This window comes from Hypomesus transpacificus, chromosome 17 (assembly GCF_021917145.1).
Source record: "Hypomesus transpacificus isolate Combined female chromosome 17, fHypTra1, whole genome shotgun sequence".
NCBI lineage: Eukaryota > Metazoa > Chordata > Actinopteri > Osmeriformes > Osmeridae > Hypomesus > Hypomesus transpacificus.
The window spans coordinates 797806-819423 of record NC_061076.1 but is presented as its reverse complement, the minus strand read 5'-3'; the positions used below and the strand labels follow the sequence as shown (position 1 = coordinate 819423).

The 21618-nt window shown below is 50.4% G+C and overlaps 1 protein-coding gene across 2 annotated transcripts; it reads right to left on the bottom strand.

Moving 5' to 3' along the window:
* Positions 1 to 365: 365 nt before the first annotated feature.
* On the bottom strand, positions 366 to 19360 carry smurf1 (SMAD specific E3 ubiquitin protein ligase 1). Of its 2 annotated transcripts, none has more exons than XM_047038578.1 (18): positions 19081 to 19360; positions 10880 to 10918; positions 10531 to 10639; positions 10197 to 10330; positions 9331 to 9396; positions 8989 to 9064; positions 8622 to 8833; positions 8052 to 8136; positions 7637 to 7783; positions 6068 to 6287; positions 5811 to 5914; positions 5369 to 5483; positions 4725 to 4903; positions 4446 to 4583; positions 3345 to 3465; positions 2997 to 3198; positions 2373 to 2448; positions 366 to 1945 (listed from the first exon to the last, which is right to left on the bottom strand). In XM_047038578.1, exons 1-18 carry the CDS (start codon positions 19133 to 19135, stop codon positions 1846 to 1848), a joined length of 2178 nt encoding a protein of 725 aa, XP_046894534.1. In that variant the 5' UTR covers positions 19136 to 19360; the 3' UTR covers positions 366 to 1845. The 2 variants fall into 2 exon arrangements, with proteins under 2 accessions (XP_046894534.1, XP_046894533.1); XM_047038577.1 differs by having other exon boundaries at positions 367 to 1945; positions 2373 to 2457.
* Positions 19361 to 21618: the final 2258 nt, after the last annotated feature.

Sequence of the window (21618 nt, the reverse complement as noted above, 5' to 3'; positions counted from 1 at the left end):
TCCAGATTCTGTTAAGCACAAATGTGCATTGTATCCAATTCTGATACAATGATAACGTCAATGCAATATTTACATTACATATTCACGATATTGTATTTTAATATGGCAACAGTCTTTTTGCTGTCCCGTACAATTGCAATATAAAAAGAAACGTTTTCACTTTTTACTTGACCTCATGAAGCCAACGCTTATAAACAGCTTTTAATGGTAGTATGTAATTATTTTAATAATTAATAATGGTTTTGAGTGCAGCGTTACACACACATTCTCACACACTGATTAGTCTTTTATCTTTGCTTCAATGTTTTCCACCAAGTTCTCCTCAGCCAGAAAACACTCACAATGCACACACCGCATATTTTCAATTTAGTTTCTTTAATATAATCTTATTTACATTGTATTTTTTCATAAATGTTTAGTACATAGTAAGTTACAATACGCTTGCATTCATTACACAATGAATTCAGAACCTAAAGCTTGTAGATTGTAACGATACTGCAAACAGTCATCTTCCACCTACAATGCATCCCAACACGCTCAACATTTAGCTTGGGTTTCATTCACTTCTATGTAGTTTTAATGTGTTAAAAATGTTCATTCATGGTGGTCTGGAAAGGAAACAAAACACAAGAAACCCCCAATGAGCTGAACACAGGGACAGACAGACTGACAGACACACAGTAGAGGGAGACAGATGGAGAGAGAGATAGATAGAGATAGACAGAGCTAGATAGAGATAGATACAGAGAGAGAGATAGATAGAGCTAGATAGAGAGAGAGAGAGAGCTGTGAATGAAAGGGTTGGATCTCTTTATTGCATATTTCACACACAGGAACATGAACCCTCCACGGGGTTCGCCCACAGCACTGCTAACTGAATACATGCAGGTCAAAGGTCAGAGGACCTCTGTGTGCCATCAGACTACAAACTCAATTTGGGATTAAAAGTCAGGTTGGGAACTAACAGAAGAGTTTAGTGTGGGCTCGTGTTGAGCGTAGCAGCATGGTCAGTAATCACACGGTAATAAATAGTACTCAGACATGAACGGTCAGAGTGGATCAGAGCGGTCACAACCTAAACAGAGGCTTGTTTGATCATTTATAAAAATAATAACCAGGTTCCATGCAAGACACACACACACAACAGACAGACGCACATACACTCACAACAGGCATGCACACATATTCGCATACATACAGAAATAATCCCCCCCACACACACAAAACAGTGGTTAAACATGAAGCATGAATACTATTAAATCAATCTGCTTGTCAGACCATTGGTCGCTGCTTTCTGCTGAGGCGTCTGATTGGTTGACCTCAGATACAGACCGTATCAGAGACTGTGTGTGATTGGAGGATCATCAGAGACATAGTCACTGTTGGTGTTCTGAAGAATGACATCATAGCTCATTAAAACTGAAGGATAAAAATGCTTCTTCAAAACATCTGAAAAACTCTAAAATACTTTTTCGCTCATCCCCCGCCCCCCCCCTCCCCAAACCCCTCAGCTGTCCAGAGAGGGTGGGGCAGGGCGGAGAGAGAGAGAGTGTATGTGTGTGTGAAGCAGGTTTGGGTTTATTGTGACACCAACCATCACTGTTTGTACGTTTATCTGCGTAAGCATTTGTATAAAGATGTCTGTGCTAGGTGTTGGAGAACACATGAACATAAGAGAGTGAGTCACTCCATGGCGAGTCACTCCACGCCGAGTCACTCCCAGCGAGTCACTCCACGCCGAGTCACTCCACGCCGAGTCACTCCACGCCGAGTCACTCCACGCCGAGTCACTCCGCGGCGAGTCAAACCCAGCGAGTCACTCCACGGCGAGTCAAACCCAGCGAGTCACTCCACGGCGAAGCCACAGGTCTCCTCCACTGCAGTCAGCAGCTTCTCATACAGCTTGTCATAGGTCTCATACGGTGGGATGTCTATTCTGTTGAAACTACACAAGCAGGAGCACACAGCTTACACACTCACTAACACCACCAAACACTGGGATGGATGGACAGACACACAGATGAAGGGAGAGATGGAGACTGATGGATATCTAGACACACAGATGAAGGGAGAGATGGAGACTGATGGATGGACAGACACACAGATGAAGGGAGAGATGGAGACTGATGGATATCTAGACACACAGATGAAGGGAGAGATGGAGACTGATGGATGGACAGACACACAGATGAAGGGAGAGATGGAGACTGATGGATATCTAGACACACAGATGAAGGGAGAGATGGAGACTGATGGATATCTAGACACACAGATGAAGGGAGAGATGGAGACTGATGGATATCTAGACACACAGATGAAGGGAGAGATGGAGACTGATGGACAGACACTGTGCAGGTAGGGGCTAGTCTCACCATGTGTGTGCCTTGGGCAGGTTGTCCGTGTTTGCGTCTATCAGATGGATGGTGAAGAGCCTTGGGCCTGCAGAACCTGTAGAACCTTACACACACACACTCTAGTTATCACTGCTCTACGCTCATACACAGAGACACACTCTAGTTATCACTGCTCTATGCTCATACACACACACACACTCTAGTTATCACTGCTCTAGGCTCATACACAGAGACACACTCTAGTTATCACTGCTCTACGCTCATACACACACACACACTCTAGTTATCACTGCTCTACGCTCATACACACACTCTAGTTATCACTGCTCTACGCTCATACACAGAGACACACTCTAGTTATCACTGCTCTACGCTCATACACAGAGACACACTCTAGTTATCACTGCTCTACGCTCATACACAGAGACACACTCTAGTTATCACTGCTCTACGCTCATACACAGAGACACACTCTAGTTATCACTGCTCTACGCTCATACACACACACACACTCTAGTTATCACTGCTCTACGCTCATACACAGAGAGTGCACGTGGAGGCGAGACGTGTGTGTGTGTATATAAGTGAGACAGTGTGTGTGTGTGTGACCCACCCTGTAGTGTGTGTGTGTGTGTGACCCACCCTGTAGTGCTTTGAAGCCCTGTAAAGGGACCCGTGTGGAGCCGGTGACAAACTGCAGCAGGCGTCCTCTCCTGTCCTCGCTGAAGGCCTCCACCGCCTGCCAGAACCAGCGCACCACGTTGCTGTCACACAGACAGTGCTTCAGACGTGTGTTGGCCTTCCAGTCCGCCAGGTCGATCTTCCCCAGACCACCAATGATCAGCTAGACAGAGAGACAGTGTCAAATGACTGGACACCCTTTTCAGGTATATACTGTCCATGTGTGTGTGTGGGGCTTATGTGTGCATGCATTTTCTTTGTGAGTGTGTGTTCATCTGAGTGTGTGAGTGTGTGTATTGAGCAGGTCACCTCCAGCTCCTTGTGATCGAAGGGTTTGAGGAGATGCTGAGGGATGAGCTCACTGAAGCCCTTCTGAAGCGCCAGGAACTGGGCCTCGATGCCACGCATGAACCTCCAGTTCACATAGAGCCTGAAACACACACACACACACACACACACACTTCAGATCGACTGGCATGCATAGGTGTCAGGAGACTCGTTAGGCCAGACAAGCTCAACAGGAAGTCTAGTAGGGTCAGCAGCACAGCACCACCTACTGGACACAGCTCCATATCGCTCTACACAGCACCACCTACTGGACACAGCTCCATATCGCTCTACACAGCACCACCTACTGGACACAGCTCCATATCGCTCTACACAGCACCACCTACTGGACACAGCTCCATATCGCTCTACACAGCACCACCTACTGGACACAGCTCCATATCGCTCTACACAGCACCACCTACTGGACACAGCTCCATATCGCTCTACACAGCACCACCTACTGGACACAGCTCCATATCGCTCTACACAGCACCACCTACTGGACACAGCTCCATATCGCTCTACACAGCACCACCTACTGGACACAGCTCCATATCGCTCTACACAGCACCACCTACTGGACACAGCTCCATATCGCTCTACACAGCACCACCTACTGGACACAGCTCCATATCGCTCTACACAGCACCACCTACTGGACACAGCTCCATATCGCTCTACACAGCACCACCTACTGGACACAGCTCCATATCGCTCTACACAGCACCACCTACTGGACACAGCTCCATATCGGTCTACACAGCACCACCTACTGGACACAGCTCCATATCGCTCTACACAGCACCACCTACTGGACACAGCTCCATATCGCTCTACACAGCACCACCTACTGGACACAGCTCCATATGGCTCTACACAGCACCACCTACTGGACACAGCTCCATATCGCTCTGCACAGCACCACCTACTGGACACAGCTCCATATCGGTCTACACAGCACCACCTACTGGACACAGCTCCATATCGGTCTACACAGCACCACCTACTGGACACAGCTCCATATCGCTCTACACAGCACCACCTACTGGACACAGCTCAATATCGCTCTACACAGCTTACCTCACATACTCCTTCTTGTTGTCCTCTGTAACAGGGATGTTCCGACCATTAGGTTTCAATTCATGTTGCATGAACTTCCCAAAGGCGTTGTGTTCCACACAGAAGGTGTGGTCCAGGACTGATGTGATGTCGTTCTCCCTGCACACACACACACACACACGCACACACACACACACACACACACACAGCTGATCCCCCTGCCTGATATCTGCACTCACCAGCCTCTCAGAGCTCTGTGTGTAGGTGAGTACAGGTGTGTGCAGGTGGGTGTATACTCACAGGATCCAGACCAGACTCTTGTGCAGCTCAGGGTCAGTGGTCTCCAGGTCTCCCAGCTGGATGGGCTTGCCCAGCAGCTGCTTGTAGAAGGGCAGGGTGAAGCCTCCGTTGATGTAGTGACCGTGGAACACAGCCAGCCCCATCACACGGCCCACAAAGTGGAAATATGACAGGTGGTCCTGGGGACACACGGTTACAGACACCATGGTTACAGACACCATGGTCACAGACACTGCAGTTACAGACGCACTGTTACAGACACTGCGGTTACAGACACCACGGTTACAGACACCACGGTTACAGACACCATGGTTACAGACGTACTGTTACAGACACCATGGTTACAGACCCCATGGTTACAGACACCACGGTTACAGACACCACAGTTACAGACACCACGGTTACAGACACATAGGAACAGGAAGGCAGGCTAGCTGAGGCATGAGCCAGCAGCCTGTCCTGTCGGTGCTCCCCCACAGAGATGGCATGCTGTAATTAAGACAAACATCTATGCTGCTATATATACTGTGTGTGTGTACTGAAGCAAGGGTGTCGAATATGTAGGATGAATAAGTGTGTGTGTGTGTGTGTGCATTTGTGGTGTTTTTTTGCAAGTCAAAGAGTGTGTGTGTGTGCACCCTCACAGGGTTGATGGAAGAGTCCGGGTTGATCTGGAGTGTGTAGATGTTGTCTGTAGAGTACTGGAACAGGCCGTAGTAGGGGTTTAACATCTCATGGCACAGCAGGTACAACCACTCCCTGGAGACAGCACAAGGTCACGAGGTCAGCAGCATGACATCAGCAGCATGACATCAGCAGCATGACATCAGCAGCATGACATCAGCAGCATGACATCAGCAGCATGACATCAGCAGCATGACATCAGCAGCATGACATCAGCAGCATGACATCAGCAGCATGACATCAGCAGCATGACATCAGCAGCATGACATCAGCAGCATGACATCAGCAGCATGACATCAGCAGCATGACATCAGCAGCATGACATCAGCAGCATGACATCAGCAGCATGACATCACAGTTCCACAGCACAGCGTGTCAGGTGGCGGGCGGGCAGGGTCCTACCGGGCCACGCCCCCATAGTCCAGGCCCTCCTCTCCTCTGAACTTCACCATCAGTCTCTTCTTCAGGTCTTTGGGCCTCATCTTCATGATCTGCCGGTAGGACTCCTGCAGGCACCAGGCAGAGGAAGAGGCTCACTACAGACTCTGTTGGACGAGCTGAAACTTCATCGATTTACTGAGGCTCTAATCACTCCTCCATGAGTGTGCCCATCTGACTGTGTGTGTGTGTAAGTGTGGTGTGTGTGTGTGAGAGTGTACCTCAAAGATCTCTTCTCGTGACACCTCGATGCGACAGTGCCCAGCCTGAGGCTGCTGCAGAGACAGCTCATGTCTCAGTAGTTTGAGCTTGTGGACCAGGTCTCTCTCATAACGCACTGCCACCTCACCCTCCCCTCCCCCTCCTCCCCCCTCCTCCCCCCCCACCTCCATCTGACCCCCCGGCAGGGCCTGGGACGACTCCTTCACCTGGGAGTGTTGACTGGAGGGGGGAAGGACGGGGAGAGGTGAGGGGGGAGAGGGGGAGAGGAGAGGAGAGGGGGTGAGAGGAGAGGAGGAGGGGGAGAGGAGAGGAGAGGGGGAGAGGAGAGGAGAGGAGGAGGGGGAGAGGAGAGGAGGAGGGGGAGAGGAGAGGGGGAGAGGAGAGGAGAGGAGAGGGGGAGAGGAGAGGAGAGGAGGAGGGGGAGAGGAGAGGAGGAGGGGGAGAGGAGAGGGGGAGAGGGGGAGAGGAGAGGAGAGGAGAGAGGGGGAGAGGAGAGGGGGAGAGGAGAGGGGGAGAGGAGAGGAGGAGAGGTGAGGAGGAAAGGGGGAGAGGAGAGGAGGAGAGGAGAGGAGAGGGGGAGAGGAGGAGAGGAGAGGAGAGGGGGAGAGGAGAGGTGGAGAGGAGGAGGAGGGGGAGAGGAGAGGAGGAGAGGGGGAGGGGGAGAGGGGGAGAGGAGAGGGGGAGAGGAGAGGAGGAGAGGAGAGCGGGAGAGAAGAGGGGGAGAGGAGAGGAGGAGAGGGGGAGAGGAGAGCGGGAGAGGAGAGGAGGAGAGGGAGAGGAGGAGAGGGGGAGGGGGGAGAGGAGAGGAGAGGGGGAGAGGAGAGGAGGAGAGGAGAGCGGGAGAGGAGAGGAGGAGGGGGAGAGGGGGAGAGGAGAGGGGGAGAGGAGAGGAGGAGAGGAGAGCGGGAGAGGAAAGCGGGAGAGGAGAGGAGGAGAGAAGAGGGGGAGAGGAGAGGAGGAGAGCGGGAGAGGAGAGCGGGAGGGGGAGAGGAGGAGAGGAGGAGAGAAGAGGGGGAGAGGAGAGCGGGAGAGGAGAGAAGAGGGGGAGAGGAGAGGGGGGAGGAGAGGGGGAGAGGAGGAGAGGAGAGCGGGAGAGGAGAGCGGGAGAGGAGAGGGAGAGAGGAGAGGGGGAGAGGAGAGGGGGAGAGGAGAGGAGGAGAGGAGGAGAGAAGAGGGGGAGAGGAGAGCGGGAGAGGGGGAGAGGAGAGAGGGAGAGGAGAGAGGGAGAGGAGAGGAGAGTGGGAGAGGAGAGCGGGAGAGGAGAGGAGGAGAGAAGAGGGGGAGAGGAGAGGAGGAGAGAAGAGGGGGAGAGGAGAGGAGAGGGGGAGACGCAGGGGGAGAGGAGAGGGGGGAGGAGAGGGGGAGGTACAGGTAAAGAGAAACGGACACAACACACAAACTCTTAGTTTGAGAAAGTTAGTGTTTGTGTGTGTGTATTGTTATTATGGTTTAGACTTTTTAACTTTGATTGAGTTGATTATGGTTTAGTACATTCATTTATATATAGTCCATTTTAGTTTAGCTTTGCAACAGCCCTTCATAGCTTCTGTGTGCGTGTGTGTGTGTACCTGATGATGGTGTGTAGGCGGGGATCAGTAAACTGAGTGGTTCGGTTGTTGTGGTCCACAAAGTAGATCCTTCCGGACACTGTGCTTCGGACCTCCCAGCCAACCGGCAGCGGACCCAACTCCTCACAGCTAACACTGGTCAGGTCCCTAAACCAATCACAGTCCACCTTGCTGAGCCTGACGCCAATCACAGTCCACCATCTACCACCACTCTGCATATTGTTTACCAATCAAGTCCCTTAACCTGGTTGGCTTTGTCAGTATCCCCCCCCCCCCCCCCCCCCCCCCCCCCCCCCCCCCCCCACGACAAATTCTCCAATCAGAATCCAGAATCAGTGGTTTAGCGGAGGAGGTGAGTGAGTCAGCTGGAGGGAGAGGGATGGGGGGGAGGGGAGGAGGAGCGAGGAGGTCTTACCTGGGTATGCGGGGGTCGTGCCAGGTGCTGACCCCTGTCTGTGTGTGGAGGAAGTAGACCTGGCCCTGCACCGTGGTCCTCTGTTCTGAAACACACACACACACACATTACTGGCTGTACTTGACACTGCTCACCACACCCATCTCTCTCTCTCTCTCTACGTAGCCAAACTCTCTCTCTACGTAGCCACACTCTCTCTCTACGTAGCCACACTCTCTCTCTACCTAGCCACACTCTCTCTCTACGTAGCCACACTCTCTCTCTCTACGTAGCCACACTCTCTCTCTACCTAGCCACACTCTCTCTCTACGTAGCCACACTCTCTCTCTACGTAGCCACACTCTCTCTCTACGTAGCCACACCCTCCCTCTACCTAGCCACACTCTCTACGTAGCCACACCCTCTCTCTACGTAGCCACACTCTCTCTCTACGTAGCCACACTCTCTCTCTACGTAGCCACACTCTCTCTCTACGTAGCCACACCCTCTCTCTACCTATCCACACTCTCTCACTACGTAGCCACACCCTCTCTCTACCTAGCCACACTCTCTCCAGTTCTCTCTCGTTACCATAGCCTTCAGGCAGGTCAGGTGACTGGTGTCCATGTGGTCGGTTCTGAGGGGTGTGGCCGTGGCCTCTGGAGTCCTGGCCTCTGATTCGCTGGGTCTGGAGCCTGCTTTCCTGATTGGGTGAGTCCAGACGGCATGTCCCTCCCCCTGCGGCGCCCGTGGGGTCTGAGTACGGCAGCGGCTCCTCGCTGAAACAGCCCTCAAACACAGGCCTGCACACACACAGACCAATCAGGACCAAGAGTTCTCTAAGACCATGTTAAGTTATCTGTAACATTCCTTTACAGTCAATTCCTGTTTATGTTTCAGCTCTGTATAGCAGTCCTATAGGGTCCAGACCGACAGGCAGACAGACAGGCAGACTCACCCCTCATTCTCTAACAGACCCCGACAGTCCACCACAGGACCCCCACTGCCTATACGGTCTCGCGTCTGCAAACTCACTAAAACACAAGAGGGAAACTGTTTAGAAATGTGTGTGTGTGTTAAGGTGCGTGATGTGTGTGTGTGTTAGGGTGCGTGATGAGTGTGTGTGGGGCTAGAGTGCGTGATGTGTGTGTGTGTGTGTGTGTTAGGGTGCGTGATGTGTGTGTGTGGATAGGGTGCGTGATGTGTGTGTGTGTTAGGGTGCGTGATGTGTGTGTGTGGATAGGGTGCGTGATGTGTGTGTGTGTGTGTGTGTTAGGGTGCGTGATGTGTCCAGTCTTACCTACAATCTGCCCCCGGACAGCATCACTGTCTGAGGGGTTCAGTTTACACAGGTCCAGGCGCTGGTCTGGAGGGAGGGATAGGGAGGGAGGCAGGGAGGGCAGAGAGAGAGGGAGGGATAGGCAGGGAGGGATGGGGAGGGAGGCAGGGATAGGAAGGGGGGGAAGGGAGGGAGGCAGGGAGGGATAGGAAGGGAGGGATAGGGAGGGAGGCAGGGAGGGAGGGATAGGGAGGGAGGGAGGCAGGGAGGGAGGCAGGGAGGGAGGGATAGGGAGGGAGGCAGGGATAGGGAGGGAGGGAGGCAGGGAGGGAGGGATAGGGAGGGATAGGGAGGCAGGGATAGGGAGGGAGGGAGGCAGGGATAGGGAGGGAGGCAGGGAGGGAGGGAGGGATAGGGAGGGAGGCAGGGAGGGATAGGGAGGGAGGGAGGCAGGGATAGGGAGGGAGGGAGGGAGGCAGGGATAGGGAGGGAGGGAGGGATAGGGAGGGAGGCAGGGAGGGAGGCAGGGATAGGGAGGGAGGGAGGCAGGGATAGGGAGGGAGGCAGGGAGGGAGGGAGGGATAGGGAGGGAGGCAGGGAGGGTTAGGGAGGGAAGCAGGGAGGGATAGGGAGGGAGGGAGGCAGGGAGGGAGGGCAGAGAGAGAGGGAGGAGAAGAGATGGATAGATCGGGAAAGACACAGATATTACTCAAAGTGCTATGCAGTAATAAGCCTTTCACATTAGTCATTCCACTACTGAAGGGTGTGTGTGTGTGTGTGTGACGTACAGCCTGGTGTGTGTGTGTGTGTGTGTGTGTGACGTACAGCCTGGTGTGTGTGTGTGTGTGTGACGTACAGCCTGGTGTGTGTGTGTGTGTGTGACGTACAGCCTGTGTCCTTTAGCCTGCTGATGGCGTTGGAGAGCAGTCGTATGCAGCCCAGAAACCCGGCACCCTGCCGTTTATGGATCTTCTTGTGGTTCCACACACTGATGGTGATGGAGTCTGTCTTCCCAATGTATCTGAAACACACATGTTCAGTGGTTCTACTAGTGTGTCTGTTACTCTGTCTCTCTCTCTTTCTGTCTCTCTCTCACTGTCTCTCTCTCACTGTCTCTCTCTCACACACACACACACACACACACACACACACACACACACACACACACACACACACACACACACACACACACACACACACACACACACACAGGTGGCTCACAGGTCATAGTGCTGGTTCCACTTGGGGTCGAGGGTACTCTTGACGGTGTCAGTGGAGTGGCATTGGCCCGACCCGTCCACAACCACTTTGGCAAACGGATCGGGCAGCCCTGCAACACAAACACAAGCAGCTCCACACAAGGTCTGACAGGGGCCATGCTGCGGAGGGCAGGCTGGGAGGAGGCACACAGAGAGAGGGGGGGCAGCTACAGGAGGGGGGGGGGCAGCTACAGGAGGGAAGGGGAGCTACAGGAGGGGGGGGGGGGGGCAGCTACAGGAGGGAGGGGGGGTTGGGAGATAGGAGAAAGATAAAAGTTAAAAGCAGCTGTGAAGAAGGACAGGATACTCACGAAAGAAGTCTTTCTTTGCGAGGTTCTTGGCACATAATACTGAGGAGAGACACACATTCACATTTAGTCATTTAGCAGACGCTCTTATCCAGAGCAACTTACAGTAAGTACAGGGACATTCCCCCGACAAAACAGTAAGAACACACTGGCACTAATCAGAATCAAATCAACAAACACAGATCTGGAACCACAAGACTTTGGATCAGTGTGCATTGGGTTTGTATTATGCATAAATGAATAAATGTGTATTATGGATGTTTCAGAGCATTGTGCACAGGGAAGTAGAATGTAGCAGTTCCCAAGCCTGTGTCAGTGCGTGGGCTTTCTGAATGAGCTGGATGTTAGTTAAGATAATGTATGGATGCCTTAGCCTAACTACAGGCTGACAATAGCCTACAGACTATACAGCATTATAACACCATGGGGAGACACACACACACACTGACAGAGCCAGCTCTGCCTTCAGTAACAGTGGATCCCCTTGACTGCATGTCTCTGAGGATTCAGAGACTGCAAAGCTCATTCTGACCTAGACTCTTTCTGTGTGTGTGTATTAGTGGACAATCCAAACAGAGTACAGCGTGTGTGTTGTGATTAAAGTGTGTGTGTGTGTGTGTGTGAGGTCTAGACTGTCTGGTATGAGGTTAGGGACCAGGTCAGGTGGGAGCCTTGTTCTACTACGATAGAACACCCAGCTATGAGCAGCACCCAGAGACACTGACAGTAAACATCTCAGGTAACATTACTACACAAGGACACAGGCCTGCAGCACAGCCCTGCAGCACAGCCCTGTAGCACAGCCCTGCAGCACAGCCCTGTAGCACAGCCCTGTAGCACAGCCCTGCAGCACAGCCCTGCAGCACAGCCCTGCAGCACAGCGCTGCAGCACAGTGCAGGAACATGCTCCAGTATAGCTGTTCCCATTCCAGAAGCAGCCCCTGGTCTATGGGCTTGGCAGGATGGGGAAACACAAAAGTCAGGTAAGCAAGGTTCTGTGATCTCTGTCTCATCACAGTGGAATCCAGCAGGATGTAGTATGGGATGCAGGATCTCCCCAGGCAGCACCACATGGAGGCCTAGTCCACACAGGCGAAGGGACACCAAGGAGACAGAGGGGGGGCGGGGGGGGGGCGGAGATGGCTGTGGTTTCTCGCCTCCTGGTCTCTTTCCTGTGATTAATGCACTGAGAATGCCTCAAGGATATCCTTCCCTCTTCCTCATCCTCCCCCTCTTCCTGACTAATACATACCACAGTCTATCTATCCTCACACACTGCCAGAGAGACAGAGAGTATCTACCCTCACACACAGAGACAGAGAGTATCTACCCTCACACACAGAGACAGAGAGTATCTACCCTCACACACAGAGACAGAGAGTATCTACCCTCACACACAGAGTCAGAGAGTATCTATCCTCACACACTGCCAGAGAGACAGAGAGTATCTACCCTCACACACAGAGACAGAGAGTATCTACCCTCACACACTGCCAGAGAGACAGAGAGTATCTACCCTCACACACAGAGACAGAGAGTATCTACCCTCACACACAGAGTCAGAGAGTATCTATCCTCACACACTGCCAGAGAGACAGAGAGTATCTACCCTCACACACAGAGACAGAGAGTATCTACCCTCACACACAGAGAGTATCTACCCTCACACACAGAGACAGAGAGTATCTACCCTCACACACAGAGACAGAGAGTATCTATCCTCACACACTGCCAGAGAGACAGAGAGTATCTACCCTCACACACAGAGACAGAGAGTATCTATCCTCACACACTGCCAGAGAGACAGAGAGTATCTACCCTCACACACAGAGACAGAGAGTATCTACCCTCACACACCGCCAGAGAGACAGAGAGTACCTACCCTCACACACAGAGACAGAGAGTATCTACCCTCACACACAGAGAGTATCTACCCTCACACACAGAGACAGAGAGTATCTATCCTCACACACAGAGAGACAGAGAGTATCTATCCTCACACACTGCCAGAGAGACAGAGAGTATCTACCCTCACACACAGAGACAGAGAGTATCTATCCTCACACACTGCCAGAGAGACAGAGAGTATCTACCCTCACACACAGAGGGACAGAGAGTATCTACCCTCACACACAGAGAGTATCTACCCTCACACACAGAGGGACAGAGAGTATCTATCCTCACACACAGAGAGACATAGAGTATCTATCCTCACACACAGAGACAGAGAGTATCTATCCTCACACAGAGAGAGACAGAGAGTATCTATCCTCACACACAGAGAGACAGAGAGTATCTACCCTCACACACAGAGTATCTACCCCTCACACACAGAGAGACAGAGAGTATCTACCCTCACACACAGAGAGACAGAGAGTATCTATCCTCACACACAGAGGGACAGAGAGTATATTACGGCTGCAACAACGAATCAATTAAAATCGATTATTAATAGCGTTGGCAATGAATTTCATTATCGATTCGTTATGTCGTGCGATTTTTACGATGTTTGAGTATTTAAAAAAAAAAAGTTTAGTTGAGCGCGGAGCGGAGGTATAGGAAAGACCATTGGAGAGACGTTGTTGAGTAACGTTGTTCTGAAACACATGTCGGAGGCAGAGAAATCAGTACGACCCAAGCCATCCAAGGTGTGGGAGCATTTCACACTAAATACATCGAAAAGGTGTGTTAATTGACCGAGGTGAAGTTATAGTTTCATATTCAACATTCGTCTCACATTCGGAAGATGCTTTGCAGCATCACGTTAGGGACCGGGTACAAACAACCCATACCATGCAGCATCGCGTTAGGGACCGGGTACAAACAACCCATTCCATGCAGCATCGCGTTAGGGACCGGGTACAAACAACCCATACCATGCAGCATCGCGTTAGGGACCGGGTACAAACAACCCATACCATTTTGAAAAATGACTAAGGTTTTTAGGAATATAAAATCTCAAACAGACACCAGAGTATCTTAACAATGTCTGGTATACTTCCACAGCCTTTACTTTTTCAATAAAGTTTCAAACTTTTTTATATATATATATATATATATATACACCAGATTATTCTAATAAAGTCTGGCCTACTTCCACAACCTTTCAATTTTCAATAAAGTTTTAAACAAAACTCTAATGAATTGCTCATCTTGGAAAATAACATTAAATCCACGCTAATATTAATAACTTTTTCAAAATTGTGTGCCTGTTTGTGCACATTCTGAAGATGTTTTGCACTGTGTTCAACTTCAAGTCTTTTATTGTCAGGTACACAGAACAACACAAGGTTAGACTGGGCACTGAAATTCTTAAGACAAGACAATGCAAGCACCTGGCATAACATAACGTATAAGTACACGGAACACAATTTACATCAATGCTGAGCTTAAATAAGTGAACTTCCTCCATATACAGATAGCAATAAATATCGACTATACTAACCCTAATACTAAAACTTCCTAAATTACAGATAACAATAGATAGTACACTATACTAACCCTAAATGCACAAGAACCTGTTCCAACCCTATAACCTATTCTAACCTAAGTGGAGTACAGTACAATAGTGCAATGTCAATGACCATACAGGAGCCTGTTGGCGAGGTACAGTGAGGTGACAGTGTATAAGTGACTAGTGTGCAGAAAAACTGTGAATTTGCACTGTCAGTTTTGTTTTTGAATAAAGGGTTGGAAAATCGTGCTTTTTTGTGTTTTTAATCCGATTCATTAATTAATTTAAAAAATTGATTATTAAAATAATCGTTAGTTGCAGCCCTAGAGTATATATCCTCACACACACACACACACACACACACACACACACACACACACACACACACACACACACATACACACACACAGAGGAACAGAGAGAAGAAAGAGAGGGACAGAAGGAGAGAGACAGATGGAGAGAGAGGGGAGGATGAAAGGGGAACTGGAGGGAGAGGTTACTTCTGTGTTCTTACTCCACTTCCTGTCAGAGGTGACTCATGTACGCTCTCCCTCCCAGTATCTCTCTGTCACCCTCTCTAATGTCACAGGCATTCCTAAACTCTTCCTTCAGACTCCAGGCTGCCTGGCTTCCACTGTGACAGGAAGGTCTCTCTAACAGGAAGCTCTCTCTAACAGGAAGCTCTCTCTAACAGGTAGCTCTCTCTGACAGGTAGCTCTCTCTAACAGGAAGCTCTCTCTAACAGGTAGCTCTCTCTGACAGGTAGTTCTCTCTAACAGGTAGTTCTCTCTAACAGGAAGCTCTCTCTAACAGGAAGCTCTCTCTAACAGGAAGCTCTCTCTGACAGCTAGCTCTCTCTAACAGGAAGCTCTCTAACAGGAAGCTCTCTCTAACAGGTAGCTCTCTCTGACAGGTAGTTCTCTCTAACAGGTAGTTCTCTCTAACAGGAAGCTCTCTCTAACAGGAAGCTCTCTCTAACAGGAAGCTCTCTCTGACAGCTAGCTCTCTCTAACAGGAAGCTCTCTAACAGGAAGCTCTCTCTAACAGGTAGCTCTCTCTAACAGGAAGCTCTCTCTAACAGGAAGCTCTCTAACAGGAAGCTCTCTCTGACAGGAAGCTCTCTGACAGGAAGCTCTCTCTAACAGGAAGCTCTCTCTAACAGGAAGCTCTCTAACAGGAAGCTCTCTCTAACAGGTAGTTCTCTCTAACAGGTAGTTCTCTCTAACAGGAAGCTCTCTCTAACAGGAAGCTCTCTCTAACAGGAAGCTCTCTCTAACAGGAAGCTCTCTCTAACAGGAAGCTCTCTAACAGGAAGCTCTCTCTAACAGGTAGCTCTCTCTAACAGGAAGCTCTCTCTGACAGGAAGCTCTCCCCTTAACAGGTAGCTCTCTCTAACAGGAAGCTCTCTAACAGGAAGCTCTCTAACAGGAAGCTCTCTAACAGGAAGCTCTCTAACAGGAAGCTCTCTGTAACAGGAAGCTCTCCCCTTAACAGGAAGCTCTCCCCTTAACAGGAAGCTCTCTCTGACAGGAAGCTCCCCCCTTAACAGGTAGCTCTCTCTAACAGGAAGCTCTCTCTAACAGGAAGCTCTCTCTCTCTCTAACAGGAAGCTCTCTCAGGAAGCTCTCTCTGACACAGGAAGCTCTCCCCTTAACAGGTAGCTCTCTCTAACAGGAAGCTCTCTAACAGGAAGCTCTCTAACAGGAAGCTCTCTAACAGGAAGCTCTCTAACAGGAAGCTCTCTGTAACAGGAAGCTCTCCCCTTAACAGGAAGCTCTCCCCTTAACAGGAAGCTCTCTCTGACAGGAAGCTCCCCCCTTAACAGGTAGCTCTCTCTAACAGGAAGCTCTCTCTAACAGGAAGCTCTTTCTAACAGGAAGCTCTCTCTAACAGGAAGCTCTCTAACAGGAAGCTCTCTCTGACAGGAAGCTCTCTGACAGGAAGCTCTCTCTAACAGGTAGCTCTCTCTAACAGGAAGCTCTCTCTAACAGGAAGCTCTCTAACAGGAAGCTCTCTCTGACAGGAAGCTCTCTCTAACAGGAAGCTCTCTCTAACAGGTAGCTCTCTCTGACAGGTAGCTCTCTCTGACAGGAAGCTCTGTCCACGAAGGTGAGTCGGGTGTACAGGTGTAGCTATCTACAATAAATACCAACACCACCTTGGAACATAAAGCACAAGACCCCCCCCCCCCCCCCCCCCGATACAAACCATACACCCACCTGAGGGATCTGCCTGGGTGATGGATTATGATTAACAGTGTTAGTTAATTTCGCTCTTTGCTGTGTGTGTGTGTGCACGTGCCCACTGAGAGGATTACTGCTCTCTCCTCTCTCCAGCACACTGCTCTCTCCTCTCTCCAGCACACTGCTCTCTCCTCTCTCCAGCACACTGCTCTCTCCTCTCTCCAGCACACTGCTCTTTCCTCTCTCCAGCACACTGCTCTCTCCTCTCTCCAGCACACTGCTCTCTCCTCTCTCCAGCACACTGCTCTCTCCTCTCTCCAGCACACTGCTCTTTCCTCTCTCCAGCACACTGCTCTCTCCTCCCTTTTCCCTTCAACACACTGCTCTCTCCTCTCTCCAGCACACTGCTCTCTCCTCTCTCCAGCACACTGCTCTCTCCTCTCTCCAGCACACTGCTCTCTCCTCTCTCCAGCACACTGCTCTCTCCTCTCTCCAGCACACTGCTCTCTCCTCTCTCCAGCACATTGCTTTCTCCAGTACCAGGTGGCTGGTGTGACACAGCCTAACTCTGAGATGTGTCCAACTAACTTCAACAGGAAGAGCTGATAAGGAAAACAGGCTGAACACAGTTTGTTAAAACTGGGTGCCTGTAAGCAGGTAGCCTGTCAAGAAAGAGTTTCAAAGCAGGCTGGGTCTTTACAGACTCTGAACCCCTAGACACACACACAGTTTGCCCAGTTCTAGTTAGAGTCCCTGAACATAGAACAATGCAGACAGGGAGGCGTGTGTGCCCGAGTGCACAGGACCCAAACACAAAGGCATTAGCTAGGATCCTTGACCTGAGATTCACTTAGTTACACGCTGTCTCAATTAGGTCTTAAACTCTCCCTCTCTTTCTGCTGAACCGCAGAACTACAGACAGGGGTCTCAGATCTAGAACCACAGATGGAGGTCTCAGATCTAGAACCGCAGACAGAGGTCTCAGGTCTAGAACTGCAGACAGAGGTCTCAGGTCTAGAACTGCAGACAGAGGTCTCAGGTCTAGAACTGCAGACAGAGGTCTCAGATCTAGGCCAAACACAAACACACAGACTAAACAGTCCACTGGCTGGCCAAACAGCTTTGCTCCCATTCGCTCATCACACATTCCTCAGCCAATTAGAATTCCAATCATACCTGTGGGGGCGGGGCACAGTTGGGGGTAATGACCCTGTCTGTTCACAGAGAAATGCACCCAAACACTAGCTAGCTACATATACAGAGCGGGATGGGTTAGGGTGAGCAGACTGTTGAACAGACAGGCTGGCATATGGGGGAAGTATTTGTGTCAGTCAGCAGCCTTGCATTTTTTCTGAATGATGCACACATGTATCCAACACAGCCAGCCTGTCACACACAGAATAATCATTACTGAGCAGCTAGCTGTGCTTGGTCTAGCGGGAATCACCAGCACTTAGCTACCAAACCACAGGGCTGAATACTGATGTGTGTGTGACTGTGAACGAGGGTTGGAAAAGGCGTCTACCCAGCGGCACAGGGGCCGCATTTGCATGTGAATGGTGGCCCCAGGCCGGCCCGCATGGCGACAACAGCGGCTACAGTAAAAACCATTGTTCCAGCAGTGTGTGCCTTTCTACCCCCCATCCAGCATCTCTGCAGCGTCAAATAACTGAGAGGAGTCTGGCCCGAGGGCAAGATCATAAGAATGAACTTGTCCAGTTCAGTAACACTGGCCATTTTCTTGAAGCAGACATAAATGCTAGCTGACTGACATAGATTAAAATGTTTGAACGGTAGCGTTAGAATCTACCTATTTTACAAGACAGTATTATACGTTTAGGAGCTACCGTTAGCCCAGTCCATCAAATGCTAGATCTTCTCGAAAAGGAACGTCTACACCAACTAGATAATCTGAGTTATCATGGGAAAGGAACCAATTGATCGATAGTCGCCCGCTGCAACAGTTGTCTGGTCGATCCCTCAAAGCAAACATCGCATTCAGGTCAAGCTGCGAGCTGTCTTTCCTAGCTTGCAAATCGGGTTGAGATAATGCTACGCTAGGTTAGCTCGCTAACTAGCGAGCTATAACTATAACAGCTAAAATAACAAAACATTGTTCAGCTACAGTACCAGCAAAGAAGTGAAACCGCTGACGCTGGCTTTCAAGCAGGTATTTTCTTGTTAGCTGCTGCGAGTTAGCAACTGTTGTCTTGTACAAGTAGAAAGCAAGATAAAGTGAAATGTAATTTAATTTCAGTCAAGTGTTAAACTAGCAGCCCAGCGGAGTTGATGAATGATCTGTGTGCTACCTGGTCTCAGTGCTGCTTTCTGTGTTAGCTGTACGCTACTAGTAGCTTACGTTAGCTAAAGCTGGCTAAGCTTAAAACAGAAAAAACGGATGTTTGGCCATACACAACAGTTGTAGGCTACTGAATTTCTCGTCAGCTTGTGTCATGGCTTGTTAAGTGTGACTATTTGCGTTACATATTTAACCGACTTGCAATTAACTAACACATTTAGACCCAACATTAGCTAGCTACACTGTATACGCCTTCAGTCCGCTTTACCTGTCAGCCGGATTTTGATGCTGGACCCGTTCCTTCGAGTCCCAGGATTCGACATCACTCCGGGAAAACGATCGCGCTAACTCCCCACTCGGGTCACCGGAAAAACGCAATCTTTGTACGCAGTTGGAGTATAACTAACTAGGGTGTATGAATCTATGTTTTACGTTCGCCTTCCTCACGGCAAATTGTGTATTATTTCCTCGCAAAGTCCCCAGTTCCTTCGAAATCTAACAACACAGACGAACATTTTCGGGCTCAAACACGTTCTGACGTCACATTCATACGGCAATACGTGCTCGTATCCAGGAAGCGTGGGCGTTCCCGACACAAGCTCGCATGAGTTGTTCAACTTCCCTCTTCAGAATGTTGGAAACATTGTGATTAAGAAATCAACAGAAACGTACCTAGATGTAATAAGAGAGAGAGTAGCCTGTTATCTTTAACTATCTACATATGCATTGTAAGCGATATATTTCAGTGGCTTCTTGCATTACCACAAGCTGACTACTGATGTTTTAATTACCAGACAAGCTGGAGAGGTTAGTCTGGTAAAAAAACAAACCACACATAATTTTTAAGACGATCACTTTGTTAACTAAAGTTGACACGCTTTTCCCCACTTATCTTAGCCTGCCTATTGACCTGAAACTGTTGGTCTCAAAGAGCTCCAGGTCTAGGGAGGATGGCAGGAGTGCTCAAGGGGTGGCTGGAGTCAGTGGGGTCAGAGTTGAAGGCTGAAGATCTTTAGCTGTGTTATGGTTGTGTTAGAGTTGTGTTAGGTCTGTGTTAGGGTTGTGTTAGGGCCGTGTTAGGGCTGTGTTAGGGCTGTGTTAGGGTTGTGTTAGGGCTGTGTTAGGGTTGTGTTAGGGCTGTGTTAGGGCTGTGTTAGGGCTGTGTTAGGGTTGTGTTAGGGCTGTGTTAGGGCTGTGTTAGGGTTGTGTTAGGGCTGTGTTAGGGTTGTGTTAGGGCTGTGTTAGGGCTGTGTTAGGGTTGTGTTAGGGCTGTGTTAGGGTTGTGTTAGGGTTGTGTTAGGGCTGTGTTAGGGCTGTGTTAGGGTTGTGTTAGGGCTGTGTTAGGGCTATGTTAGGGCTGTGTTAGGGCTGTGTTAGGGTTGTGTTAGGGCTGTGTTAGGGTTGTGTTAGGGCTGTGTTAGGGCTGTGTTAGGGTTGTGTTAGGGCTGTGTTAGGGCTGTGTTAGGGCTGTGTTAGGGCTGTGTTAGGGTTGTGTTAGGGCTGTGTTAGGGCTGTGTTAGGGCTGTGTTAGGGTTGTGTTAGGGCTGTGTTAGGGTTGTGTTAGGGCTGTGTTAGGGTTGTGTTAGGGCTGTGTTAGGGCTGTGTTAGGGCTGTGTTAGGGTTGTGTTAGGGCTGTGTTAGGGTTGTGTTAGGGCTGTGTTAGGGCTGTGTTAGGGCTGTGTTAAGGCTGTGTTAGGCTGTGTTAGGGCCGTGTTAGGGCTGTGTTAGGGCTGTGTTAGGGTTGTGTTAGGGCTGTGTTAGGGTTGTGTTAGGGCTGTGTTAGGGCTGTGTTAGGGTTGTGTTAGGGCTGTGTTAGGGCCGTGTTAGGGCTGTGTTAGGGCTGTGTTAGGGTTGTGTTAGGGCTGTGTTAGGGTTGGCAGCAGCAGTATTTGCTTCTTGAAACAAAGGGGTCTGTCATCAGGCTGTTTACAGGACAAAGGAAATCCACATAAGACACCTCACCACTCCTGCCACAAACACACGCACACAGTCACATGTATAGACACACAACGCTCCACATGTGGCTTGGTTACGCTAATGTCAGTTTTGACCACCAGTGACTCCCTCCAACACCCCACTACACACACACTCCAGATTGGGCTTCTCCCTGCCCCACTGTCAAGTACGGCTGTTGGAGTGTGTGTGGTGTGTTTGTGATTCTCTAATGTCAGTGTGTTTCTCAAACCCTCTGGGACTAGTTAACTGTGTTCACAGACAGTTTCTCTATAGAGATAAACACAGAAAGAGACTATATTAAAGGGGAGCCGTAGCTTTTACTAAAGTATTTCTGCATTAGATAGAGAGAACAGAATATTCAACTTTGAATTGCTGGAAAAAGAACAAGCTGGAGAAAGAGAGACAACGCAGATTGATTCTAATCTTAAGCGTCCTCCTGAGGTGGATGTGTTTGTCATCAGCAGTGGGCTGTTATTAGTGCCTCCTGTGAAGGAGCAGCTGACCCTGCCCTCAGGGACCAGCCCTGCCCCTGTCTGTACCCCAGCCCTGCCCCTGTCTGTACCCCAGCCCTGCCCCTGTCTGTACCCCAGCCCTGCCCCTGTCTGTACCCCTGCCCTGCCCCTGTCTGTACCCCTGCCCTGCCCCTGTCTGTACCCCAGCCCTGCCCCTGTCTGTACCCCAGCCCTGCCCCTGTCTGTACCCCAGCCCAGCCCTGCCCCTGTCTGTACCCCAGCCCAGCCCTGCCCCTGTCTGTACCCCAGCCCTGCCCCTGTCTGTACCCCAGCCCAGCCCTGCCCCTGTCTGTACCCCAGCCCTGCCCCTGTCTGTACCCCACCCCAGCCCTGCCCCT